A 21,833-nucleotide genomic window follows, 5' to 3' on the forward strand; every position below is an offset into this window, starting at 1 on the left:
AACAGGCAGGAAAGAAGCCAACATTCCATTTCAGAAGGAAAAAAGTCTATGTGGCTGGTAAAGATCACACAGCAAGGAGTTATTAAGTATGAAGGTCAGGAAAAGCTAATTCCGCAGCACTCAGGAGGCAGAGGCAGGTGGATCTCTGTGAGTTTGAGGCCAGCCTAATCTACAAAGCAAGTCCAGGGCAGTAAGGGCTACACAGAGAAACCTATCCCAAAAACGGAAAGAAAGAAAGGAAAGGAAAGAAAAGAAAAAAGAAAACCCAATTCCATGCCTGAAGAGCTAGCTCAGAAGTTAAGAACACTGGGCGCTTTTCCAGAGTACCCAAGTTTGGTTTCCAGCACCTCACATCATCTGCAGATCCAGTTCCAAGGGATCTGCTGCCCTCCTCTGGTCTCCAAGGGCACCAAGCACATTTGTACATTTGTAAATGATGCGAAACACTTATATAAATAAAAATAATTCTTTTTTTTTTAAAGCCACCTCAGTAACAGAGGTAGAGTTCAGCCAGCCATGCCCACATCTGTCAGTGGCATTCTGCAAGTCACAGAGAGGGCTACAAACAACAAACGGGCATGCACAGTGGCATGGAAGTGAGCCAGGCAAACCACCCAGCATGTGATGAGCCAGCTCCACGTGTATGCTTTATAAGCCATGCCCGAGAAATGTGAATTAAAGACTACAGATGTGTTCCACCACACGTGGCCTGGCTGCCACAGGGTCGGACGCATCTCTCTTAAACAAGGGCAGACACAGGCTAGCTTGTTCATGTATTTGTGGATGCACAAGCAGCCTCCGTGTTAAATTCAAGGGGTCAAAAAAAGGCACATAGTACTGTCAGAAACCTGCCTCCCAGGCAGGCAGGCTCCTTCATGAGCCCCAATCTGCACATCATCACATTCGTGATCACACTGCTTTCATTTTACAATAGCCAATGAGTGTACGGACACCTAAATCACCTTCCATATTTTCAAAGAATGTCATCATTTCATATAGTTTGTTGTATTTACAGAATTTAATGACAATAACCCAGAGTTGTTTTTTCCTTAAATATCATTTTTTTTTATCATCTTTCAAAGTAGAGAGCCTAAGAGGGCATCCTTTTAAACTTTATGTAGCTGTATTTACTCCTTATGTTAGGAAGACACAAAGGCTGGAAGTGAAGCTCAGCAGTGTAGCCTTAGCATAAAGGCTTTGTGAGGCTTGTCCAGACAGCTGGGGAATGCTTCTACAAGTTCTTACCTTGTTCTAAGACTGATTTGCCAGGGCCAGGAGTGTGGATTGGCCACACAGCCACCCACCACCCTCCCAGGGCATTTCTTCGGCTCCACCCGAGGCTTCCCACATTCAAAGGATGCTGATGATGCTGTGAAAGGATGCAGGAGAGGAAGGTCACACCGAGGCAAGAGTACCAGTTCCGTCATCCAGTCATGATAAATTCATGGCCCTTGGCCAGGAGCTGAATTTGTGACATTCCCAGGCTCACAGGCAACCTTTGGACCAGTTCCTCTGAGTTTCAAAAGTGGTGGCAAACAGCACAGAACCCTGTCCCCTGAAGGAGCTATAAACTCTAGTCATTTAACTCTATTGGTGTCGCACAGAATTGAAACAAGAGCTTTTCTTGGTGGACTTTGGTGGGCAAGCGTAGTCATTTGTGACTGTGGCTCAGCCTCGCTATGTTTGTAACACCAAGGCTCACTTGCCATCACCATCTAGGTGGCATGCCCAGCCTGCAGGCACCTCAGGGCAGCTATAAATGTGGCTCAACACATCTGTGGATGACAGCATCATGTTGCAATGTCAAAATTTCCAAACTGAGGAAGGTTTCCTGAAGGCCATAGATCTTATCCCCACTGGCCAGCAGTATGGGTTTTTTTTTTTTCCTTCTTGTGAATCTGTGTGGGTTGTGTGTCTGCCAGTGTTTGTATATGTAGACCGCAAATGCAACTATCCTCAGCCCGATTTTACCTTCTCTCTGATAATTTCAGACCTGACCCTCCCTCCCCTGTCCTGTACACTGCCCCAATGCCTACTATAGTCAGTCACTAACAATCAACGCATTTGCCACAATCTCTCCATTCACCACCACGCGCTCTCCTTAACCAGCCTGCCACTGTGCTAGAGAGCAGGGTTTGCATCCCATCTTTGGTAATTCCCACTAACAGGGGTGCAGGGGATACTCAAAAATGCCCCTAAAGTCTTCAGAAAGATAGCCCCATAAGCTCTGTTCATAGCATTCCTCGGAAGGAATTCCTTCTGTCTTAGTCAGCCAGAGAGTCTGAGGCAGCTGGGATTTTCCACTTTCTATTTGTCGTGGCCTGTTGGGAGAATCCGTGTGGGGAGGGCTTTTCAAAAAGAGCTGTGCATTGTGATGGGACCATCCTCTCTGAAGCTCAGCTCAGTGACTACCACCGTGCCTTGCACTTCATGCGTGTGGGAGTGCTGGTTAATGTTTGTCATCTTGGCACTGACTACAGCCACCTGGGAAGAGGAACTCTCAGCTGAGGAACTGCCTCTGTCAGATGAGCTCAGCCCACTGCGCGTTGCTATTCCCTGGACAGGTGGTCCTAAGTGGGTTAAGAAGGTAGGCTGGGCCAGTTATCATGAGCAAGCCAAGAACAGCACTCCTCCATGGCCTCTGCCTCGGTTCCTGCCTCGAGTTCCTGCCTGGCTTCCCTCAGTGATGGACTGTGATACAAAAGGCAAGCCAAACAAACCTTTTTTTTTTTTTTTTTTTTTTTTTTTTTTTTTTTTCCTCTAAGTTGCTTTGGGTCACGGCGTTTTCATTATGGCTACAGAGAAACTAATTGGGACAGACGTTGGTTACAGTGAGTCGACTATCAGCTGTGACAGACCTGCCCGGTGTTGCTTTGGGGAGGGTTGCGGAAGGATTTTTGGTGATCTGTGCTGGGAAAGCCATTGGGTGTTCAGAGCTTTAGGAGCTCTTCTGTGGGAGATTGGAAGTTAGGAATGTTGAGAAAAATGACCGCCTAGCTTGTGGAACTTCAGATGGGAGTTTGGGAGTCTCTCACAGACCTTATTGGCCCTATTTCTGTGATGTTTTCTGTGAGGTTAAAAGCCTTTGTTTTGCTGGATAATCAATGCTGGTCAGCTGGAGCTGAAAAATTAGCTGTGGTTAACAAGAGAGCGGCATCACTGAGGTGGAACGTTCTGGAGAGTTTCCCCTCAGGGTCAGCACACAGGAGCTGTGGTCTGTTTGGAGTGAGGCGGGGGGGACTTGAAAACTTGTGTGGTAGTGGGTTTTGAAGGCATGGAGAAATTGTGGGGAGCATCTGAGGCTTGCCACCCTCTCCATCCCTCCCACTCCCCCTCACCCCGTGAGATGTGACTCTCTGGTATCCAGGGCTGCTCCAAAGGTGATCAGAGGTGAGGGGGGCCAGTGTCTTTGAAGCCAGGACACAGAGCCCAAGGCATGAAAGCCAGGCCAGGCGGCACTTAGAGGCTGCCTGGGCAGGGTAGGTAAAGACAGTGGGGGTGGGGAATGGGAAGGGATAAAACTGAGTGGGAAGATTGAAAAGGAGACACTGAGACAGGCTCAAGGAGCTCTCAGACAAAGAGGCCACCAAGACAGTTTCTTCCAAATATACAAAAGCTCCCACTAGAGAAAAAGGTCACTTACCCACATCCCTAACTCTGTGGCCTCCATGTTACCTTACAGTAAAACTGGCAGGTAGAAGCCTACCTGTTACCTCTCCCTCTCCCTCCACCCTCTGCTCTGCCCAAGAGCCACCTACATGCTCCTAACCACTGTCCCTAAAATACTGGGGACACAGCCCCTAAGAGGTTTGCAAGATAAGCCCCTCCCCTCCAGCCCCAGGCATCCCCTCACTCAGGCTAAGTTCACTGTGCAAGTTCTGACTGCAAAGTTGCTGAGCACAGAGCAGATGCAGCTTCGCTTGCAGACGCAGCTATCGATTTGCCACCCCGAAAGTCAGGAACTGCTGTCAACACTCCTTTCCCAGAGCCAAACCCCTTCCCCCCTAAAAGAGAGGCTCAAATCCCCAAAGAAGAAACTCAACATGCTATCTCTTAAGTTAGGTGGCTAGTGGACAGGAAATCCAGGGAGGACGTGAGACTAACAGACATCTGCATTATTTTTCATAAAAGTTTAGGAATACAGTTTGTAGGCTTTCAATGTGTGTGTGTGTGTGTGTGTGTGTGTGTGTGTGTGTGTGTGTGTGTGTGTGTGTGTTCCCTTCTCTGCTACTGAAGAGGAAAATCTCTGTGGTGCTTTAAATGAGAAACCTTCCCCCTGAGGCTCATGGATGTAAACACTTGGACCCCAGGTGGTGGAGTTGTTCGGGTAAGTCATGGACTTTGTTGTTGTCGTTGTTGTTTGAGACAGGGTTTCTCTGTGTCATCCTGGCTGTCCTGGACTCATTTTGTAGACCAAGCTGGCCTCGAACTCACAGAGACTCGCCTGCCTCTGTCTCTCGAGTGCTAGGATTAAAGGCGTGCGCCACCATACCAGGCTAGTTATAGAATTCTTGAGATATGGAGTCTTGCTGAAGGATGCATGTTGCTAGGGGAAGGTTTTGAGAGGTTATAACTCCAGCTCACTTCCAGTACCCCCTCTGCTTCCTGGGGTGCAGTTGAGGTGATCCCTCAGTCAGCTGTGCCTGCCCTCATACTTCAGTCTCTGCCATTGTGGACATCTAGCTCCTTGGAACAGTAAGCCATAGGTGCCTTTAAGTCGCTTTTGGTCACAGCACTTTTATCATAGCAGCAATGAAGTAGCTAATACGCAGCCTGTCCCAGTAATTTTCAACTTGTTTTATGTGCATCTCAAGCCAGCTATAGAGAAGTTCATGGAAAACCTCCCAGAGTCGATTGGTTCCCTTTGACACTTTGACACTTTGAGGATTCAGTATTTAGTTGGTAGGGAGCAAGAACAATAGTAGCCAGCTTCAAGGTGCTGCTGTGAAAGGTGCTGCTGTGAAAGGTGCTGCTGTGAAAGGTGCTGCTGTGGAAGGTGCTGCTGTGAAAGGTGCTGCTGTGGAAGATGCTGCTGTGAAAGATGCTGCTGTGAAAGATGCTGCTGTGAAAGATGCTGCTGTGGAAGATGCTGCTGTGAAAGATGCTGCTGTGAAAGATGCTGCTGTGAAAGATGCTGCTGTGGAAGATGCTGCTGTGAAAGGTGCTGCTGTGAAAGATGCTGCTGTGAAAGATGCTGCTGTGGAAGATGCTGCTGTGAAAGGTGCTGCTGTGGAAGATGCTGCTGTGAAAGATGCTGCTGTGGAAGATGCTGCTGCTGTGAAAGATGCTGCTGTGAAAGATGCTGCTCTGTGAAAGATGCTGCTGTGAAAGATGCTGCTGTGAAAGATGCTGCTGTGAAAGATGCTGCTGTGAAAGATGCTGCTGTGAAAGGTGCTGCTGTGAAAGATGCTGCTGTGAAAGATGCTGCTGTGAAAGATGCTGCTGTGAAAGATGCTGCTGTGAAAGGTGCTGCTGTGAAAGATGCTGCTGTGAAAGATGCTGCTGTGAAAGATGCTGCTGTGAAAGATGCTGCTGTGAAAGATGCTGCTGTGAAAGATGCTGCTGTGGAAGATGCTGCTGTGGAAGATGCTGCTGTGAAAGATGCTGCTGTGAAAGGTGCTGCTGTGAAAGATGCTGCTGTGGAAGGTGCTGCTGTGAAAGATGCTGCTGTGAAAGATGCTGCTGTGAAAGGTGCTGCTGTGAAAGATGCTGCTGTGAAAGATGCTGCTGTGAAAGATGCTGCTGTGAAAGATGCTGCTGTGAAAGATGCTGCTGTGAAAGATGCTGCTGTGAAAGATGCTGCTGTGAAAGATGCTGCTGTGAAAGATGCTGCTGTGAAAGATGCTGCTGTGAAAGATGCTGCTGTGAAAGATGCTGCTGTGAAAGATGCTGCTGTGAAAGATGCTGCTGTGAAAGATGCTAGCTGTGAAAGATGCTGCTGTGAAAGATGCTGCTGTGAAAGATGCCTGCTGTGAGAGGTATGCTGCTGTGAAAGATGCTGCTGTGAAAGATGCCTGCTGTTGGAAAGGTGCTGCTGTGAAAGATGCTGCTGTGAAAGATGCTGCTGTGAAGATGCTGCTGTGAAAGAGTGCTGCTGTGCAAGATGCTGCTGTGAAAGATGCTGCTGTGAAAGATGCTGCTGTGAAAGATGCTGCTGTGAAAGTGCTGCTGTGAAAGGTGCTGCTGTGCAAGATGCTGCTGTGTGAAAGAGTGCTGCTGTGAAAGATGCTGCTGTGAAAGATGCTGCTGTAAAATGAAAGATGCTGCTGTGTGAAAAGATGCTGCTGTGAAAGATGCTGCTGTGAAAGATGCTGCTGTGAAAGATGCTGCTGTGTGAAAGATGCTGTGAAAGATGCTGCTGTGAAAGATGCTGCTGTGAAAGATGCTGCTGTGAAAGATGCTGCTGTGAAAGATGCTGCTGCGAAAGATGCTGCTGTGAAAGATGCTGCTGTGAAAGATGCTGCTGTGAAAGATGCTGCTGTGAAAGATGTTGCTGCGAAAGATGCTGCTGTGGAAGGTGCTGCTGTGAAAGATGCTGCTGTGGAAGATGCTGCTGTGAAAGATGCTGCTGTGAAAGATGCTGCTGCGAAAGATGCTGCTGTGGAAGGTGCTGCTGTGAAAGGTGCTGCTGTGGAAGGTGCTGCTGTGAAAGGTGCTGCTGTGAAAGATGCTGCTGTGAAAGGTGCTGCTGTGAAAGATGCTGCTGTGAAAGATGCTGCTGTGAAAGATGCTGCTGTGAAAGATGCTGCTGTGAAAGATGCTGCTGTGGAAGATGCTGCTGTGGAAGGTGCTGCTGCTGAAAGATACTGCTGTGAAAGATGCTGCTGTTAAAGGTGCTGCTTGTGAAAGATGCTGCTGTGGAAGATGCTGCTGTGAAGATGCTGCTGTGAAAGATGCTGCTGTGAAAGATGCTGCTGTGAAAGGTGCTGCTGTGAAAGATGCTGCTGTGAAAGATGCTGCTGTGAAAGATGCTGCTGTGAAAGATGCTGCTGTGAAAGGTGCTGCTGTGAAAGATGCTTCTGTGAAAGATGCTGCTGTGAAAGATGCTGCTGTGAAAGATGCTGCTGTGAAAGGTGCTGCTGTGAAAGGTGCTGCTGTGAAAGATGCTGCTGTGGAAGATGCTGCTGTGAAAGGTGCTGCTGTGAAAGGTGCTGCTGTGGAAGATGCTGCTGTGGAAGATGCTGCTGTGAAAGATGCTGCTGTGAAAGATGCTGCTGTGAAAGATGCTGCTGTGAAAGGTGCTGCTGTGAAAGATGCTGCTGTGAAAGATGCTGCTGTGAAAGATGCTGCTGTGAAAGATGCTGCTGTGAAAGATGCTGCTGTGAAAGATGCTGCTGTGGAAGATGCTGCTGTGAAAGATGCTGCTGTGAAAGATGCTGCTGTAAAAGATGCTGCTGTGGAAGATGCTGCTGTGGAAGATGCTGCTGTGAAAGATGCTGCTGTGAAAGATGCTGCTGCGAAAGATGCTGCTGCGAAAGATGCTGCTGTGGAAGGTGCTGCTGTGAAAGGTGCTGCTGTGGAAGGTGCTGCTGTGAAAGGTGTGCTGTGGAAGGTGCTGCTGTGAAAGGTGTGCTGTGAAAGATGCTGCTGTGAAAGGTGCTGCTGTGAAAGATGCTGCTGTGAAAGATGCTGCTGTGAAAGATGCTGCTGTGAAAGATGCTGCTGTGGAAGATGCTGCTGTGAAAGATGCTGCTGTGAAAGATGCTGCTGTGGAAGGTGCTGCTGTGAAAGATGCTGCTGTGAAAGGTGCTGCTGTGAAAGATGCTGCTGTGAAAGATGCTGCTGTGAAAGATTCTGCTGGTGAAAGATTCTGCTGTGAAAGATGCTGCTGTGAAAGATGCTGCTGTGGAAGATGCTGCTGTGAAAGATGCTGCTGTGGAAGGTGCTGCTGCGAAAGATGCTGCTGTGAAAGATGCTGCTGTGAAAGGTGCTGCTGTGGAAGATGCTGCTGTGAAAGGTGCTGCTGTGAAAGGTGCTGCTGTGGAAGATGCTGCTGTGGAAGATGCTGCCGTGAAAGATGCTGCTGTGAAAGATGCTGCTGTGGAAGATGCTGCTGTGGAAGATGCTGCTGTGAAAGATGCTGCTGTGAAAGGTGCTGCTGTGAAAGATGCTGCTGTGGAAGATGCTGCTGTGAAAGATGCTGCTGTGAAGATGCTGCTGTGAAAGATGCTGCTGTGAAAGATGCTGCTGTGAAGATGCTGCTGTGAAAGATGCTGCTGTGAAAGATGCTGCTGTAAAAGATGCTGCTGTGGAAGATGCTGCTGTGGAAGATGCTGCTGTGAAAGATGCTGCTGTGAAAGATGCTGCTGCGAAAGATGCTGCTGCGAAAGATGCTGCTGTGGAAGGTGCTGCTGTGAAAGGTGCTGCTGTGGAAGGTGCTGCTGTGAAAGGTGTGCTGTGAAAGATGCTGCTGTGAAAGGTGCTGCTGTGAAAGATGCTGCTGTGAAAGATGCTGCTGTGAAAGATGCTGCTGTGAAAGATGCTGCTGTGGAAGATGCTGCTGTGAAAGATGCTGCTGTGAAAGATGCTGCTGTGGAAGGTGCTGCTGTGAAAGATGCTGCTGTGAAAGGTGCTGCTGTGAAAGATGCTGCTGTGAAAGATGCTGCTGTGAAAGATGCTGCTGTGAAAGATGCTGCTGTGAAAGATGCTGCTGTGGAAGATGCTGCTGTGAAAGATGCTGCTGTGGAAGGTGCTGCTGCGAAAGATGCTGCTGTGAAAGATGCTGCTGTGAAAGGTGCTGCTGTGGAAGATGCTGCTGTGAAAGGTGCTGCTGTGAAAGGTGCTGCTGTGGAAGATGCTGCTGTGGAAGATGCTGCCGTGAAAGATGCTGCTGTGAAAGATGCTGCTGTGGAAGATGCTGCTGTGGAAGATGCTGCTGTGAAAGGTGCTGCTGTGAAAGGTGCTGCTGTGAAAGATGCTGCTGTGAAAGATGCTGCTGTGAAAGGTGCTGCTGTGGAAGATGCTGCTGTGGAAGATGCTGCTGTGAAAGGTGCTGCTGTGGAAGATGCTGCTGTGGAAGATGCTGCCGTGAAAGATGCTGCCGTGAAAGATGCTGCTGTGAAAGGTGCTGCTGTGGAAGATGCTGCTGTGAAAGGTGCTGCTGTGAAAGGTGCTGCTGTGAAAGGTGCTGCTGTGAAAGATGCTGCTGTGAAAGGTGCTGCTGTGAAAGGTGCTGCTGTGGAAGATGCTGCTGTGAAAGGTGCTGCTGTGAAAGATGCTGCTGTGAAAGATGCTGCTGTGAAAGGTGCTGCTGTGAAAGGTGCTGCTGTGGAAGATGCTGCTGTGAAAGATGCTGCCGTGAAAGGTGCTGCTGTGAAAGATGCTGCTGTGAAAGATGCTGCCGTGAAAGGTGCTGCTGTGGAAGATGCTGCTGTGGTGGGTGGGTGGTTTGTGTAGGTCCTCATGAAGAAGACTGACACTCCCATTTATTGGAAAGTAGTTTCCTTTCAAAAAGAAAAAGAAAAAAAAAAAGGAAGAAAGGGAAAGGAGGGGAAAGAGCGAGGAACTTACCACACAGGGGAATATCACAATAGTCATACAGTTTTCTGGGGTTCGTCGTATAGCACCAAGGACCATTCACATCCCCATCTGGGTTTCGGCAGTACTGAAAAGAGATGGATGCTTGAGAGAGGCTCCCCGGGGGAGGACCAGAGACCAGATGGAGAGAGGTAGAGCTTCATACAGGATGGGAGCAAGTGCCCCTTTGCTTCCTTTCCTTCTTGGTTTTATTTTTTGTTTTTTGTTTTTGTTTTTTTTTTTTGATAAGTTGGTTGCTTTATAAGCACCTCAGCTGCAGAGTGCCAATGGTCTTGCCTCTGCTCAAAGCAACTTCCAGCTAGGAAGCCCCTCCTGGGGCCAGACGCGAGAGAGCCAGCCACCCGTGACAATGAGACGTTACTGGCTGTCTTGTCACTCATTGGTTGGCTTCAGTAATCCTCTGTCCCATGAAGCCTTGTTGTTGATTTTCAATGTTTGCACCCCCCATGGGGCAGGACAGAAGGGCAGTGTTTTCTCTGATTACTGTGATATTTAAAAAAATAAAAACAAAAACCCACAAATGTGGTCTCTGCCCCATGGCTTCTGACTCCTCAACCTGTGCTGTCCTCTGAGGAGCACCAGACACAGCCCCTAAAGCCCGGTGGCATCCTGAGTGTCAAGAGCATCTTTTGCTCTAGTTAAGTGACCAAGAGAGCTCAGGATGTGGGAGTGTGAACAAAGCATTGGAATTCCCTGACCTTGACCCCTGAAGGAGGAAGACTGCCTGATGGTTGCATTGCACCAAAGGTCAATACTACAACATAACAAAACTTCCATTAGGAAAAAAAAAAGTACTTGTTCCAAGAGATGCCAGGAGCTGTGGAGTGCTGGTGAGTGCCCAGATAGAGCAGGACTCTCTCTCCCCGTGCAGCAGCGGCAGTTCCCAGACAGCGTCAGAATAGAGGCAAACTAAAGAACAGCCTGCTGTGGCCTCAGCTTTGTTCCCCTCCATACCCCGCCCACCTACTCCAATTTTTAGCCTCCCTTCCTTTGCCTTTAATACCAAAGATCAGTCCTGGCCAGTTTAGTGAACCCCCAAACTAAATCTGTTCAAAGGTTGATCAGGAAAATGCAGGACAGAACCAAAGTGGCTTACGTTATTTTCCAGACCTGCCCGTGGGTTTGTCTGTGGGGTAAAGATGCTGTGCCTGTGGGGCTCCTGGGCAGCCCATCCCTGGCAGGGAGTGCCAGCTGCAGTGATGGCAATTTTGCCCCGATAGTCTTTACCAATCCCAAACATGCAGTCTGTAGGATGGAAAGAGAACAAGAGAATGGTTATTTGCCCCTGGGTTGTCCAAACATGCATGATACAGTAAAAATGTTGGCTTGCTCTAATGCAGTGGTTCTCACTCGTCCTGTGCTGTGACCCTTTAATACCGCTCCTCACATTGTGGTGGTTCCCCACCCGCAACCATAAAATTATTTTTGTTGCTAGTTCATAACTGTAATTTTGCTACTGTTGTGAATTGTAAATATCAGATATGCAGGATAACTGAAAAACAAAAAAGATCCCTGTTGAAAGTGACCCACAAGTTGAGAACCACTGCTCTAGTAGTTTAGTGTTGGGTTGCTCTCCTGTGGCAGCACCAGTGTCTCAGCCCTCAAACACTGGGATGCTGACACTAAGCAAGAATTGCTGCCTAGTTTAAGTGGCCAAAGATGTTTATCAAGGCTTGGAAGATCCCAGCATTGGTAGGATGTTTTAAAAGAGGTACTCAGACTAGGACATAGGAAAACCCAGCCTTGCAACAGGGAGCCTTGGGAAACTGCCCACCCACCCTCTGCCAACAATCTCCTCCCTGCCTGCCCCAAGACGGAGCTGAGGTTCATTCCACACAGCAGACCCTCAGTGTACACCGTGCCTCCATACAGTGGGAGCTTCCACGTCAGCATCACCTCCTCTCAGTGCCCAGTGTACACAGCTGCCCACAGACACCTGGCCACCGGCTCCTTACCTGGCTCAGAGGTGGCAGCCGGCACATTGGGAACTTGGGGGGCCAGGGACACTTCTGCAGCACTCCCTCCTGTCTCCGAGCACCTCTTCAGGTTGCAGTATTCCCACCTGACGCTCGGGTCAGTGGTGTAGCACCAAGGGCCCTTGTCAGCATCCGGGTTTCTACAGTAATTCATCTCCAAGCCTCTGTAAATGCCAAGACCATTCGGTCAGCAGCGGTGGAGAGATTCAGCACCATCTCGATATTGTTACAACGAAAGTGTAGCAAAGTACCTTTGACACAGGGAAGATACTAACAATGCCAGTCACAAATGGTCCTCTTAACCAAAACTGAGACATTGTTTAAAGGTAAAAGCAAGCATCATGGTAACCTCCCTTGACACTCTGCCAAACACTTTCCCCTCAATGTTAACTTTGAAATGTAATTTTAGATTTTAAAAAACAGTGAGGAATATGTGGATGTCTTTCTATATATCACTACATGGGGATATTTAAAATGAAACTGAACACATTACCCAAAGGAAACAATAGCATATGAAGAGGAGGGTTCCTTAAACTTGTCCTTGTTTTGTTTTGTTTGTTTTTTGAGGCAGGGTTTCCCTGTGTAGCTTTGGCTGACCCGGACTCACTTTAGAGACCAGGCTGCCCTCAAACTCACAGAGATCCTCTTGCCTCTGCCTCCCTTAGTGCTGGGATTATAGGTGTGCGCCACCACGCCCTGTTCATCCTTGTCTGTTCTTAATGTGGTTAAAATACAAACATGTATGGTCCGTGGAAATTATGAAGTTTACATCGCTGTAAATATGGTAAGAGTTGGTTTGCATTTGAAAGATTCACAGAAGTTGGTCTGGAAAATGAGTCCTCAGGCAGGGTGCCTTTCTGTGGGATGCAGTCATAAGCAGGAAGCTTCTGTCCCAGATCCATCCTCTGCCTGCTGAAGCCAGATTCAGACAATAGGGTATGAGTTAAAGAAGTCAGAAGAGATAGGAGGATGGCACAGTCTTCTGGGGCCTCTGAAGGGCCTGAAGAGTTGGGGGCAGGGGTAGGGGATGTCAAAAACTTGAGTAAAAAAACCACATTGGGTGAAGATGCTGGGGAACGCTGGAGGATGCAAACCTCCTGTCCTTCATCTCCCACCTAACAACAGTGTCCTGAGCTCCCAGAATCCTCATTCTTGAGGTCAAATCTTGACCTATATCATCTGGAGACACTGCAGGCAAGTGGCTTTCTCTCAAGCCTGTGCCCGCAGCTGGAGGGAGCCAGTCAATGCGATCCCAAGGTACTAGATATGCCAGTGGATGCCTGCTTTGTTTTTGTTGAGATGTACTTTCGTTCTGGTATTGTGTTTTGAATCTGAAATGTTGTTTGTAGACCAGGTTGACCTCTCACAGCGATCTGCCTGCCTCTGCCTCCCGAGTGCTGGGATTACAGGCATGTGTCACCATGCCCAGCCAGAATGTGCGCTTTTATATTCTTTTATTAATATAAAATGTTTGAGCTCCTCTTATTGTATTAATTCATACTTTTCCATTAATGATCATTAATGTTTATAGCCTTATGCTGACATAAATAAATGAATATTCTTCATATATAAATGAATTTATGAATAGTCTTCCTTTAAATTTTTCATTTAGCTAGGTATGGTAGCTCATTCCCTTAATTCCAGCACTCAGGGGACAGAAAGAGGTGGATGTCTGTGAGTTCCAGGCCGAGGCCACATCATGAGTGCTAGGGGAGACAACAACTTTGTGGAATCAGATGTACCCTTCTGCCTTGACTTGGGGTCCAGAGAGCTAACGTGGGCTTCCGTGTTTGTGTAGACAGCTCCTTTGCTCACTGAGCCACCACATCAGCCCCACTATGCCAATTCTTCAAGATCTCTTTGAGGAATAGTGATTCTGTGTTACGAGGGAAACACTCAGGAATGGAATTGCAGGTTTGTCAGGAAAAGCATGTCTACTTAGCCTTATGAGACACCATAGACCGATTTCCAAAGCAATTGCAGTGTTAACAGTTAGCGAGCAGTATGTTGACCATGCACCCTTCTCTATGGCCTGTTCCCCTTATTCCTGTCATTTCACCAGTAGCCATGTCACTCTGTGCTGGTGGCTCCCCCTGTGCCTGGCGGCTCTCCCTGTTCCTGGTGGCTCTCCCTGTGGTTATACTGACTTCTTTGATGGCCTAACATGCTACACCTTCTCAGCGTGTCGCAGACCATTGGCCATTTTGGACATCTTTCCCTGAGAAATACCTATTTGTGTCTGTTATCCATTTTTACAATGTGTGTTGCCTTTGTGCATGGGAGGGACGCTTATACAACTGTATGTGATGCATTTGTCACGTATTTGGATTGAGAGTAGTTTTTCGCCCAGTCTCTGTGTATCGGTCTTCTCAGTGATGACTTTTGTGATGTTCTCATTTTATAAAAATAAACATTATTTTTTAAAATGACTTTGCTTAGAAGATTTGCCTTTCCCCGGGTTATGAAAATCCTTTCCTTGCCCTCTCCACCCCCAAGAAGTTTCACATTTCAGCTTTAATTATAGCTTTTACACTGAGGTCTAAAAGCTATGACAAATCTAGTTTGATATAGGAAGTATGAGTCAAGAACGCACACTTTGAGTTTGCTGGGTTTGGGGTTTGGTTTGGTAGGGGTTGGGGGCTGTTATACACAGCATCTGTTGTTTCTTGACTATTCTGGAAAAAAGATGCCCTTTATTCACTGAGCTGCTTTGTCACCTGCACTGGAAAGCTGTTTGCTCACACAAACCAGGGTTTGTTTCTGGACTGTCCCTATTTCCTTTGTCTGTGCCCCTTCCTGCTGATGCCAAGGCACTTGATGGTCTCAGTCGCTGTCTGTGGCCCTCAGTCTCAGCCTCCAGCACTGATCTTTTAAACCTCATCTTGATGACTCTGAGGTGTCTGCCTATAAGTGTTGTCACTTGCCCCCAAAATAGACTACTAGGCTTTTGAATCCAATATACGATATACACGATCTGTCGTTATTTAGCTTTCTATTTTCTCCTTAACAATGGAGCCATACAGTATGCAGCTCTCAGGTATGCTATTTTAAAATTTTTACTAAACACTTTGCAGTTTTTATACTATTGCTGGCAATGCCTATAGTGTTGTTGTTCGATTATGTATAGCTAGTATAGACATACGATGGCTTGTCTGTTGACCTCATGTATGCCTGCTGCTCTTTGAACATGCAAATTCACTCAGTCCTTAGGACTGTCTGTGTCCGTTAGTCATGTGCCCTGCAAACAAGGATGCTTGTGCCTCATCCAGAACTTGAGGCCTTTCCTGCCTTCTGTCTTTCATTCTTTTCTTCCCTCTTTCTGGCCCTCCCTCCTTCTGGCCCTCCCTTCTCTCTGGCCCTCCCTTCTCTCTGGCCCTCCCTCCTTCTGGCCCTCCCTCTATTCCTTCTTCCTTTCCACTCTCCCTCTTATCCCTGTCCCTTCTTTCCTTCTTTCCTTTCTTTCTTTCCTTTCTAACTTGCTTCTTCCTTCCTTCCCTCTGTTCCTCCTTCCTTCATTCCTTCTTTTCCTCCTTCCTTCCCTCCCTTGCTTCCTATTTTTCTTTTTCCCTCTTTCCTTCCTCCTTCCCTCTATCCATCCAGCTGTCCCTTACTTCTACCTCTCCCACTCTCTCTTCTTTCCTTCCCTCCCATCCTTTCTTCTTCCTCCTTTCTTCCCTCCCTCCCTTCCTTCCTGTCTTTCTCCTTCCTCTCTCTCCTCTCTTCCTAACCCTATTGCTTCCTTCCATTTTCTTACTGCTCTGGCTACAAACAATTTGCCATCTGGCAACCCATACCCCTTGACAGCACTGTGCTCCGGGCCAGTAAGGCTTTCCAGGTGAGGTTACTGAAAGAAACAGAGATGCAGATGCCACTAGAAATATTAGCCTGTGAGCCAAACACAAAGGCAAACACAAAACTCCAGTTTTTTACAGTGGAATGGCATGGCCCAGTGCTGAGAGCGGCGTGATCTTTAGTGGGGGGTCACATGATGGTACGGGCTCTAAGCTTTATGATGACTTGTTCCCACAAGGTTGCCACCAATGGGACCTGATCACCTTCACACATCACCCCATGCTTCCACAAAATCGCCCAGGAAAGGGAGCTAGTCGATGGCTTCTCTTCTCTTGGGCCCTTTTCTCAAAAAACCAAAGTTCCTGTCACATTCTGCCCCATGTGCTGATCTCAGAGAAATTTGGTCCAAAGGAGTTAGCCTAAAGCTCGGGGACACTCAATGGAAACCTAAGTCAGCTGTTGATCCTCGTGTTAAAATCAAAGACATACGCATCGGGGAAGTTCTCTGGGGTCTTCACATGCCGGTGTGGAGTCATGGATGTCCAGGACTGGCACTTCTTCCCTGTGATGGTGGTGGACGAGGTACCCCGATAGCTCTGCCCATTGCCCTGGTAGCATTCCTGGACCACAGGCGTCTGCTCTGGTAGAACTGAAATCAAAGCAGAAGAAATTGAGACAAATAAGATCTGGAGTGGACAGACCTGGACACTAACATATTATCCATGCAATAAAGCAGTCTGTAGAAATCTCCACTTTGAGTGTGTGCACATGTACACACACACACACACACACATGCACACGCACATACCGTTTATAGTGTTGTAGAACATATTGAAAAAAACCCTTGGAAGATGAGCAAACATGGTCAGAGTGTTGATAACTGAAAATGTCATTGTACACAAGTTATTTTTATGAATTACTACCATATGTTCATGAGAACAAGAGGGCAGGGTGCTCTTTGATGAGGGTAACAGGAAGGACAGGGCCAGACCTGACACTCGGATACTTCCTTAGACCCTCTCTTTGCTCATAGGACAACAAAGCCTTGAGCTTCTGGGGATGGGGCAGAGGTGTTCCTGTATCTAGGACACAAGGAAAGGCCACTGAGTCTCAGCGATGACCCCAGTTGGACACTATCAGGTTGGCATTGTGAAATAGTCTGGGTTAGTTGTGAATGCATCTTCTGGTGAAGATGGCCAATAAACATGAATAAAGGGAGAATTTAACCAGAGGTAGAAAAATAATAACAACACAGAAATTCAAGGAGCAAACGCTGCAGCATCAGAGGTAGAGAATGCCTGCAAAGGACTGATCAGCAGATGACAGGACAGAGTGAAGCAAAGGTACCAACCACGTTCTGAACCAACCACGTTCTGAACCAACCACGTTCTGATGCGCTGTGAAGAAGCCATCAGAGGCCAACAAGAACAGAGCAATGGCTCGGTGAGCTCTGGTGTTCCCATTCATACCTGAGGAATCTGAAAGGTCTGACGACGACGCAGAGGCATCACAGGACGGAATCTCACAATACTCCCACCTCAGCTGGCTGTCTGTGGTGTAGCACCAGGGAGCGGTTTCTCCATCAGGGTTCCGACAGTAGTTTTCTTCCAAGTTTCTAGGAAGGAAGTATGAGTTTTGCTCTTCAGAGAGTTTAAATAAGCAAGGTGTGCGCATGCTTGTTAGAGTGAGTGCTGTACACATCTAGTCCTCTGGAGTTGCACAAGCTGAATGACTGACAGGTACCAGAAGGAAGCTCAAATTGAGCTTGGACTTCACACAGCATATCAAGAAATCTGGCACAGAAGAATTGGTGGCTAGAAGAACATTATGATGGGCAGATCTGGGCCCAGGGGTCCTGCTCAAACTATGGCACCAGCAAAGGACAATACGTGCAATAAACTTCAAACCCCTACCCAGATCTAGCCAAAGGATAGGACACTCTCCACAGTTGAGTGGAGATTGGGGTCTGACTTTCACACGAACTCTGGTGCCCCATATTTGACCACGTCCCCTGGATGGGGAGACCTGGTGGCACTCAGAGGAAGGATAGCAGGCTACCAAGAAGAGACTTGATAGCCTATGAGCATATGCAAGGGGAGGAAGGAGGAATGGGAGGATACAAGGGATGGGATAACAATTGAGATGTAATATGAATAAGTTGATAAAATATATTAAGGAAAAAAAAGAATTGGTGGCTAAAATACGTTCCTTGACTTCATGTGATGGGATGAAATAGGTCTTTAGTTGTGTGTTGGGCACTGTGCTATATGCTGGAGCAATGAGAATTTCCCACACTGCTCTCAGAGCCTCAAACTTACTAACTCTAGGGTAGAGCACATGAATTAGCATTTCTAGTAAACTCCTGATGGTGTTGGTGGGGCACACTTTGAGAAAGACGGTAACAAGACAAACATTGCTGCTGTCTCTTTCCTTGCCTGTGGCCCCGATCGGGCTTCAGCAGGCTCACAAGCCCTCAGCATCAGGGTGTGAAAGAGGACAGGCACACATACTTGCAGGGGAAGTTTTCTGGCGTCCTGTTGTGCTTTTGAGGGGTTTGCTCACTCCAGCGCTGACAGGTTTTCCCAGACACAGTGACAGACATAGTCCCTCGGTAGTTTTCACCTCTTCCCTTCAGACATTGGTAGGTTGGACCAGGTTGGGGTGGGGGTGTTGCTTGAAAAGGGAAAAGATTTGATCATGAATGGTTCTCCATTGAGAGTGCAATGACAGACGTTCTAGAAGGATGAAGGCAACGTGCTCTGCTATGCCCTCTCTTACTCCCTCGGGATTTTATGCTTGGAAACAGTTTAGTAGTTTCAGTTTGGTGGACTATCCACACAGCCATTTCACCAGGAACGTCTCTAGAACTGGACCCTGGGGCCTGATGCTTCTGTCTCTAGTCTTTTGTGTCACTCCATCAAGCATGGAAAGAGTCAGTGTAAGTCTTCTTCTACCTCAAGTCCTGAGATATGCCAGTGATCCAGGCCCTTTTGTGAAGAATAAGCAATTCACTAGGTAAACACAACTGGCAAGTACCCATCTCCCATAAAGACACACAACTGAGAAAGAGCCCATGGGAAAAGGTAAATGTCTTAGATACGTGTGCACCCACGAACAGAGCTTCAAAATACAGAAGGCAAATAGTTAACCCCTAAGAGAAATAGATTAATCTGCAGTTACGGCTGGCTATGTAACCACCTATCTCTCGATAACCAATAAAATAAAAATACAGGGGGAAAAAAGCATTAGCCAAATATCTTTAAGAAAAAGAATGAAGCTGGAGAGATGGCTCAGAGGTTAAAGCACTACTTGTTCTTCCAAAGGTCCTGAGTTCAATTCCCAGCAACCACATGGTGGCTCACAATCATCTACAATGAAATCTGGTGCCCTCTTCTGGTGTACATAATAAATAAATCAATCTGAAGAAGAAGAAGAAGAAGAAGAAGAAGAAGAAGAAGAAGAAGAAGAAGAAGAAGAAGAAGAAGAAGAAGAAGAGGAGGAGGAGGAGGAGGAGGAGGAGGGAGAGGGGGAGGAGGAGGAGGAGGAGGAGGAGGAGGAGGAGAAGAAGAAGAAGAAGAAGAAGAAGAAGAAGAAGAAGAAGAAGAAGAAGAAGAAGAAGAAGTATTCATGGGCTGGAGAGATGGCTCAGAGGCTAAGAGCACTGGCTCCTCTTCTAAAGGTCCTGAGTTCAATTCCCAACAACCACATGGTGCCTTGCAACCATCTGTAATGAGATCTGGTGCCCTCTTTTGGTGTGCAAGTGTACATGTGGGCAAAACACTGTATAGATAATAAATAAATACATCTAAAAAAAGAAGTATGCAACCAGAAATTAAGACATTGTTGCTGGGGGATGGGAGGCCCACAAGGAGAAACTGAAAGATGCCTGCTTGAGGAATCCCCACTTCACAACGATGTCAGAGCAAAGGAGGGAGGCTGTCCCTGTGTGTCTTTTCTAACGTTCTCTCATGGCTGTCTACCCTTTGAGACTCTCAATTCCAGTTATCAAAGAAGGAACAGTGTGAACTAGCTTTCCCTGCATGTCACTTTTATGAGCTCTACTTACTCACTTGAGTACCCCCAAGTTAGACAGCTGAAACAGCTGGGTGCCTACAGACATCTGTGTTGACAGCACAACAATTTGAAGAAAAAAAAACTGTCTGGTAATGAAGTTCATGAAACATTTAGACTGCCAGGCTCCCTTCAGCTCAGGGAAGACTGGAGTGGCAGAGCGACCGCCCACAAACCTGCATCTGAGCATGCTTCTGAAGAAGGGCGCTGACCCAACCAGCTCCTGTGGTCCTTTTGTCTTAGTTTTTGCCTCTTTAACTCTTTCTTCCTGGGTCACTCAGTTCTGCAGTCACCTTGAATTTGAGAGATGACTGGAGTGATGGGTAAACAGCTGTGTGTACGTGTGTTTGTGTGCTCGAGCGCGTGCGTGTGTGTGCACATGCATGTTCATGTGGGTGCATATGGTGGCCTGAGGACAACCCCAACTGTCACTCCCTAGACATTTTTTTTTTTTACTTTTTTCTTTTTAAGACAGTGTCACTAACTTGGAAGTTACCAAGCTGAGCAGCAAGACTCAGTCATCCACTTGCTTCCACCTGCTGCCACCTCCCTATTGCTAGGATCATAAACTGCCACCACCGTGCTCTGTTGGTTTTGTTTAATGTGGGTTCTAGAGATTGAGCACAGATCATCAGGCTTGTGGGGCAAGCACTTAGCCTACTGAACTGTCTCCTCGGCCTCTGGATTATGACAAAAGAGTGAAACCACTCCCAAGAAACACTGAATCCTCAGGACAGATTATCCCCAAGTGAGGACAGACTCATGATGGAGAGGCTACGTCATAGGAGGACATTCATCTCCTGGGAACCAGACCACTCCCCTCAAGTGGTGATGGTGGTGGTGGTGATGGTGGTGATGACAGCTTCCAACAGAAGCAGATCTGATACAATAACTATATGGTAACCAACAACCCACTGATAACCAAGACCTTCTGCTCCTTCAGCTGTGTGAATCCCAAGCCCTTCTTTGGTTTCCCCCTTTCTAGAAAGTCCCAGAGCTCCTGTCCTTAAAGATGAGCTTGGCATCACTGAGCCCCTTTCTCTTTGCTTGTCAATGTGGCCACACTGGTTACATCTTTTTCTGCTTACATATCTCTCTGCCTTTCATCACTCCTGCATCTTTAATGGACAAATAAGTGGGCATAGAGTCCAGTCTGTCAGGGCTCCCAGAGCTGGAGTCTCTCCTTAAATCTGATAATATTCACAAAAGGTAGAAACCTCTGAGTGGGAAAAAAAAATCAACAAATGGATATCCCTTATCAGCTACCTAAATAGCTAATAAGTTTGATGAAAGGTGACAAGAACATCTGTAGGCCTGTGGGTAGGCGGGAGCTCCCAGAGTCTTGGGTACAAGCTGAACTTACTGCAGCGGGGGATGTCACAGTATTCCCAGCGTTTGTTGGGGTCCGTGGTGAAGCACCAGGGGCGAAGCTCCCCATCAGGGTTGCGGCAGTAATTCACCTTCAGGTTTTTGCTTGGAAATCTGGGTGAACAAGAAGGATTTCCCCCTCTGTTTTCTTTCATGTTTTATTTGCTATGATAACATGCCAATAATTTAGGAATAAAAAAATCATATACTTCAACAAGTACTTTTTCTTTTTACTTTTCTATTTTTTTTTTATTTTATTCTTCTCTCATATATTGTATCCCGACCAGTTTCCCCTCTCCTTCCCCATCTTTCCCTCCCACATCCTTTCTTGACCAGATCCAATCCCACTCTGCTTCTCCTCAGAAAAGGGAAAGCCTCCCAGGGACACTGGAAAAAACTTCTGTAAAGCAAAGGACACCATCAATAGGACAAAATGGCAGCCTGCAAAATGGAAAAAAATTTTCACCAACTCCACATCCAACAGAGGGCCAATATCCAAGATAAAGAAAGAAGCCAAGCAACTAGATTTCAACAAATGAAATCATCCAATTAGGAAATGGGGTATAGCTCTAAATAGAGAACTCTTAACAGAGGAATGGCCAAGAAACACTGAAAGAAATAGTCAACATCCTTACAGAAGGAGAAAGAAGAGCGTTGGCATCTGCAGGGGGACGTTTAACTGTGAAAAGTGCAAGCTTGACTCCTCACAAGTGCTTGCTCTGAAAACCATCAATGCTTTCTAGAACAGGGAGCCCCTGGTCCTGTTCTTAAACTCGTCGTCACCTTTGAGAACTTGGTAGAAGCTGTGAATGACCCAGTGTAAATACACAATAAGTGTCAGGGATCTGCAAGATGCTTGCTGTTCACCCACAGATTAACAGTCAGACAGTCTAGACTATAACCAATGTAACAGATTAACAGTCAGACAGTCTAGACTATAACTAATGTAACAGTAACAGTCAGACAGTCTAGACTATAACCAATGTAACAGATTAACAGTCAGACAGTCTAGACTATAACCAATGTAACAGATTAACAGTCAGACAGTCTAGACTATAACCAATGTAACAGTAACAGTCAGACAGTCTA

The 21,833-nt window shown here is 47.1% G+C and overlaps 1 protein-coding gene across 1 annotated transcript in view; it reads right to left on the reverse strand.

The window, feature by feature from the left end:
• Plg (plasminogen) overlaps window positions 1–21,833 on the reverse strand; it is a 48,848-nt gene that overhangs the window by 10,050 nt on the left and 16,965 nt on the right. The window contains exons 7-14 of the mRNA XM_051164242.1: window positions 20,740–20,858; window positions 17,816–17,978; window positions 16,775–16,920; window positions 15,795–15,954; window positions 11,493–11,677; window positions 10,634–10,782; window positions 9,511–9,604; window positions 1,246–1,369 (exon numbers count right to left, since the gene is read on the reverse strand). Coding sequence (XP_051020199.1) covers window positions 1,246–1,369; window positions 9,511–9,604; window positions 10,634–10,782; window positions 11,493–11,677; window positions 15,795–15,954; window positions 16,775–16,920; window positions 17,816–17,978; window positions 20,740–20,858 — 1,140 coding nt within the window. The remainder of the gene's footprint in view (window positions 1–1,245; window positions 1,370–9,510; window positions 9,605–10,633; window positions 10,783–11,492; window positions 11,678–15,794; window positions 15,955–16,774; window positions 16,921–17,815; window positions 17,979–20,739; window positions 20,859–21,833) is intronic.

This window comes from Acomys russatus, chromosome 21, assembly GCF_903995435.1.
Source record: "Acomys russatus chromosome 21, mAcoRus1.1, whole genome shotgun sequence".
Classification (NCBI taxonomy): Eukaryota; Metazoa; Chordata; class Mammalia; order Rodentia; family Muridae; genus Acomys; species Acomys russatus.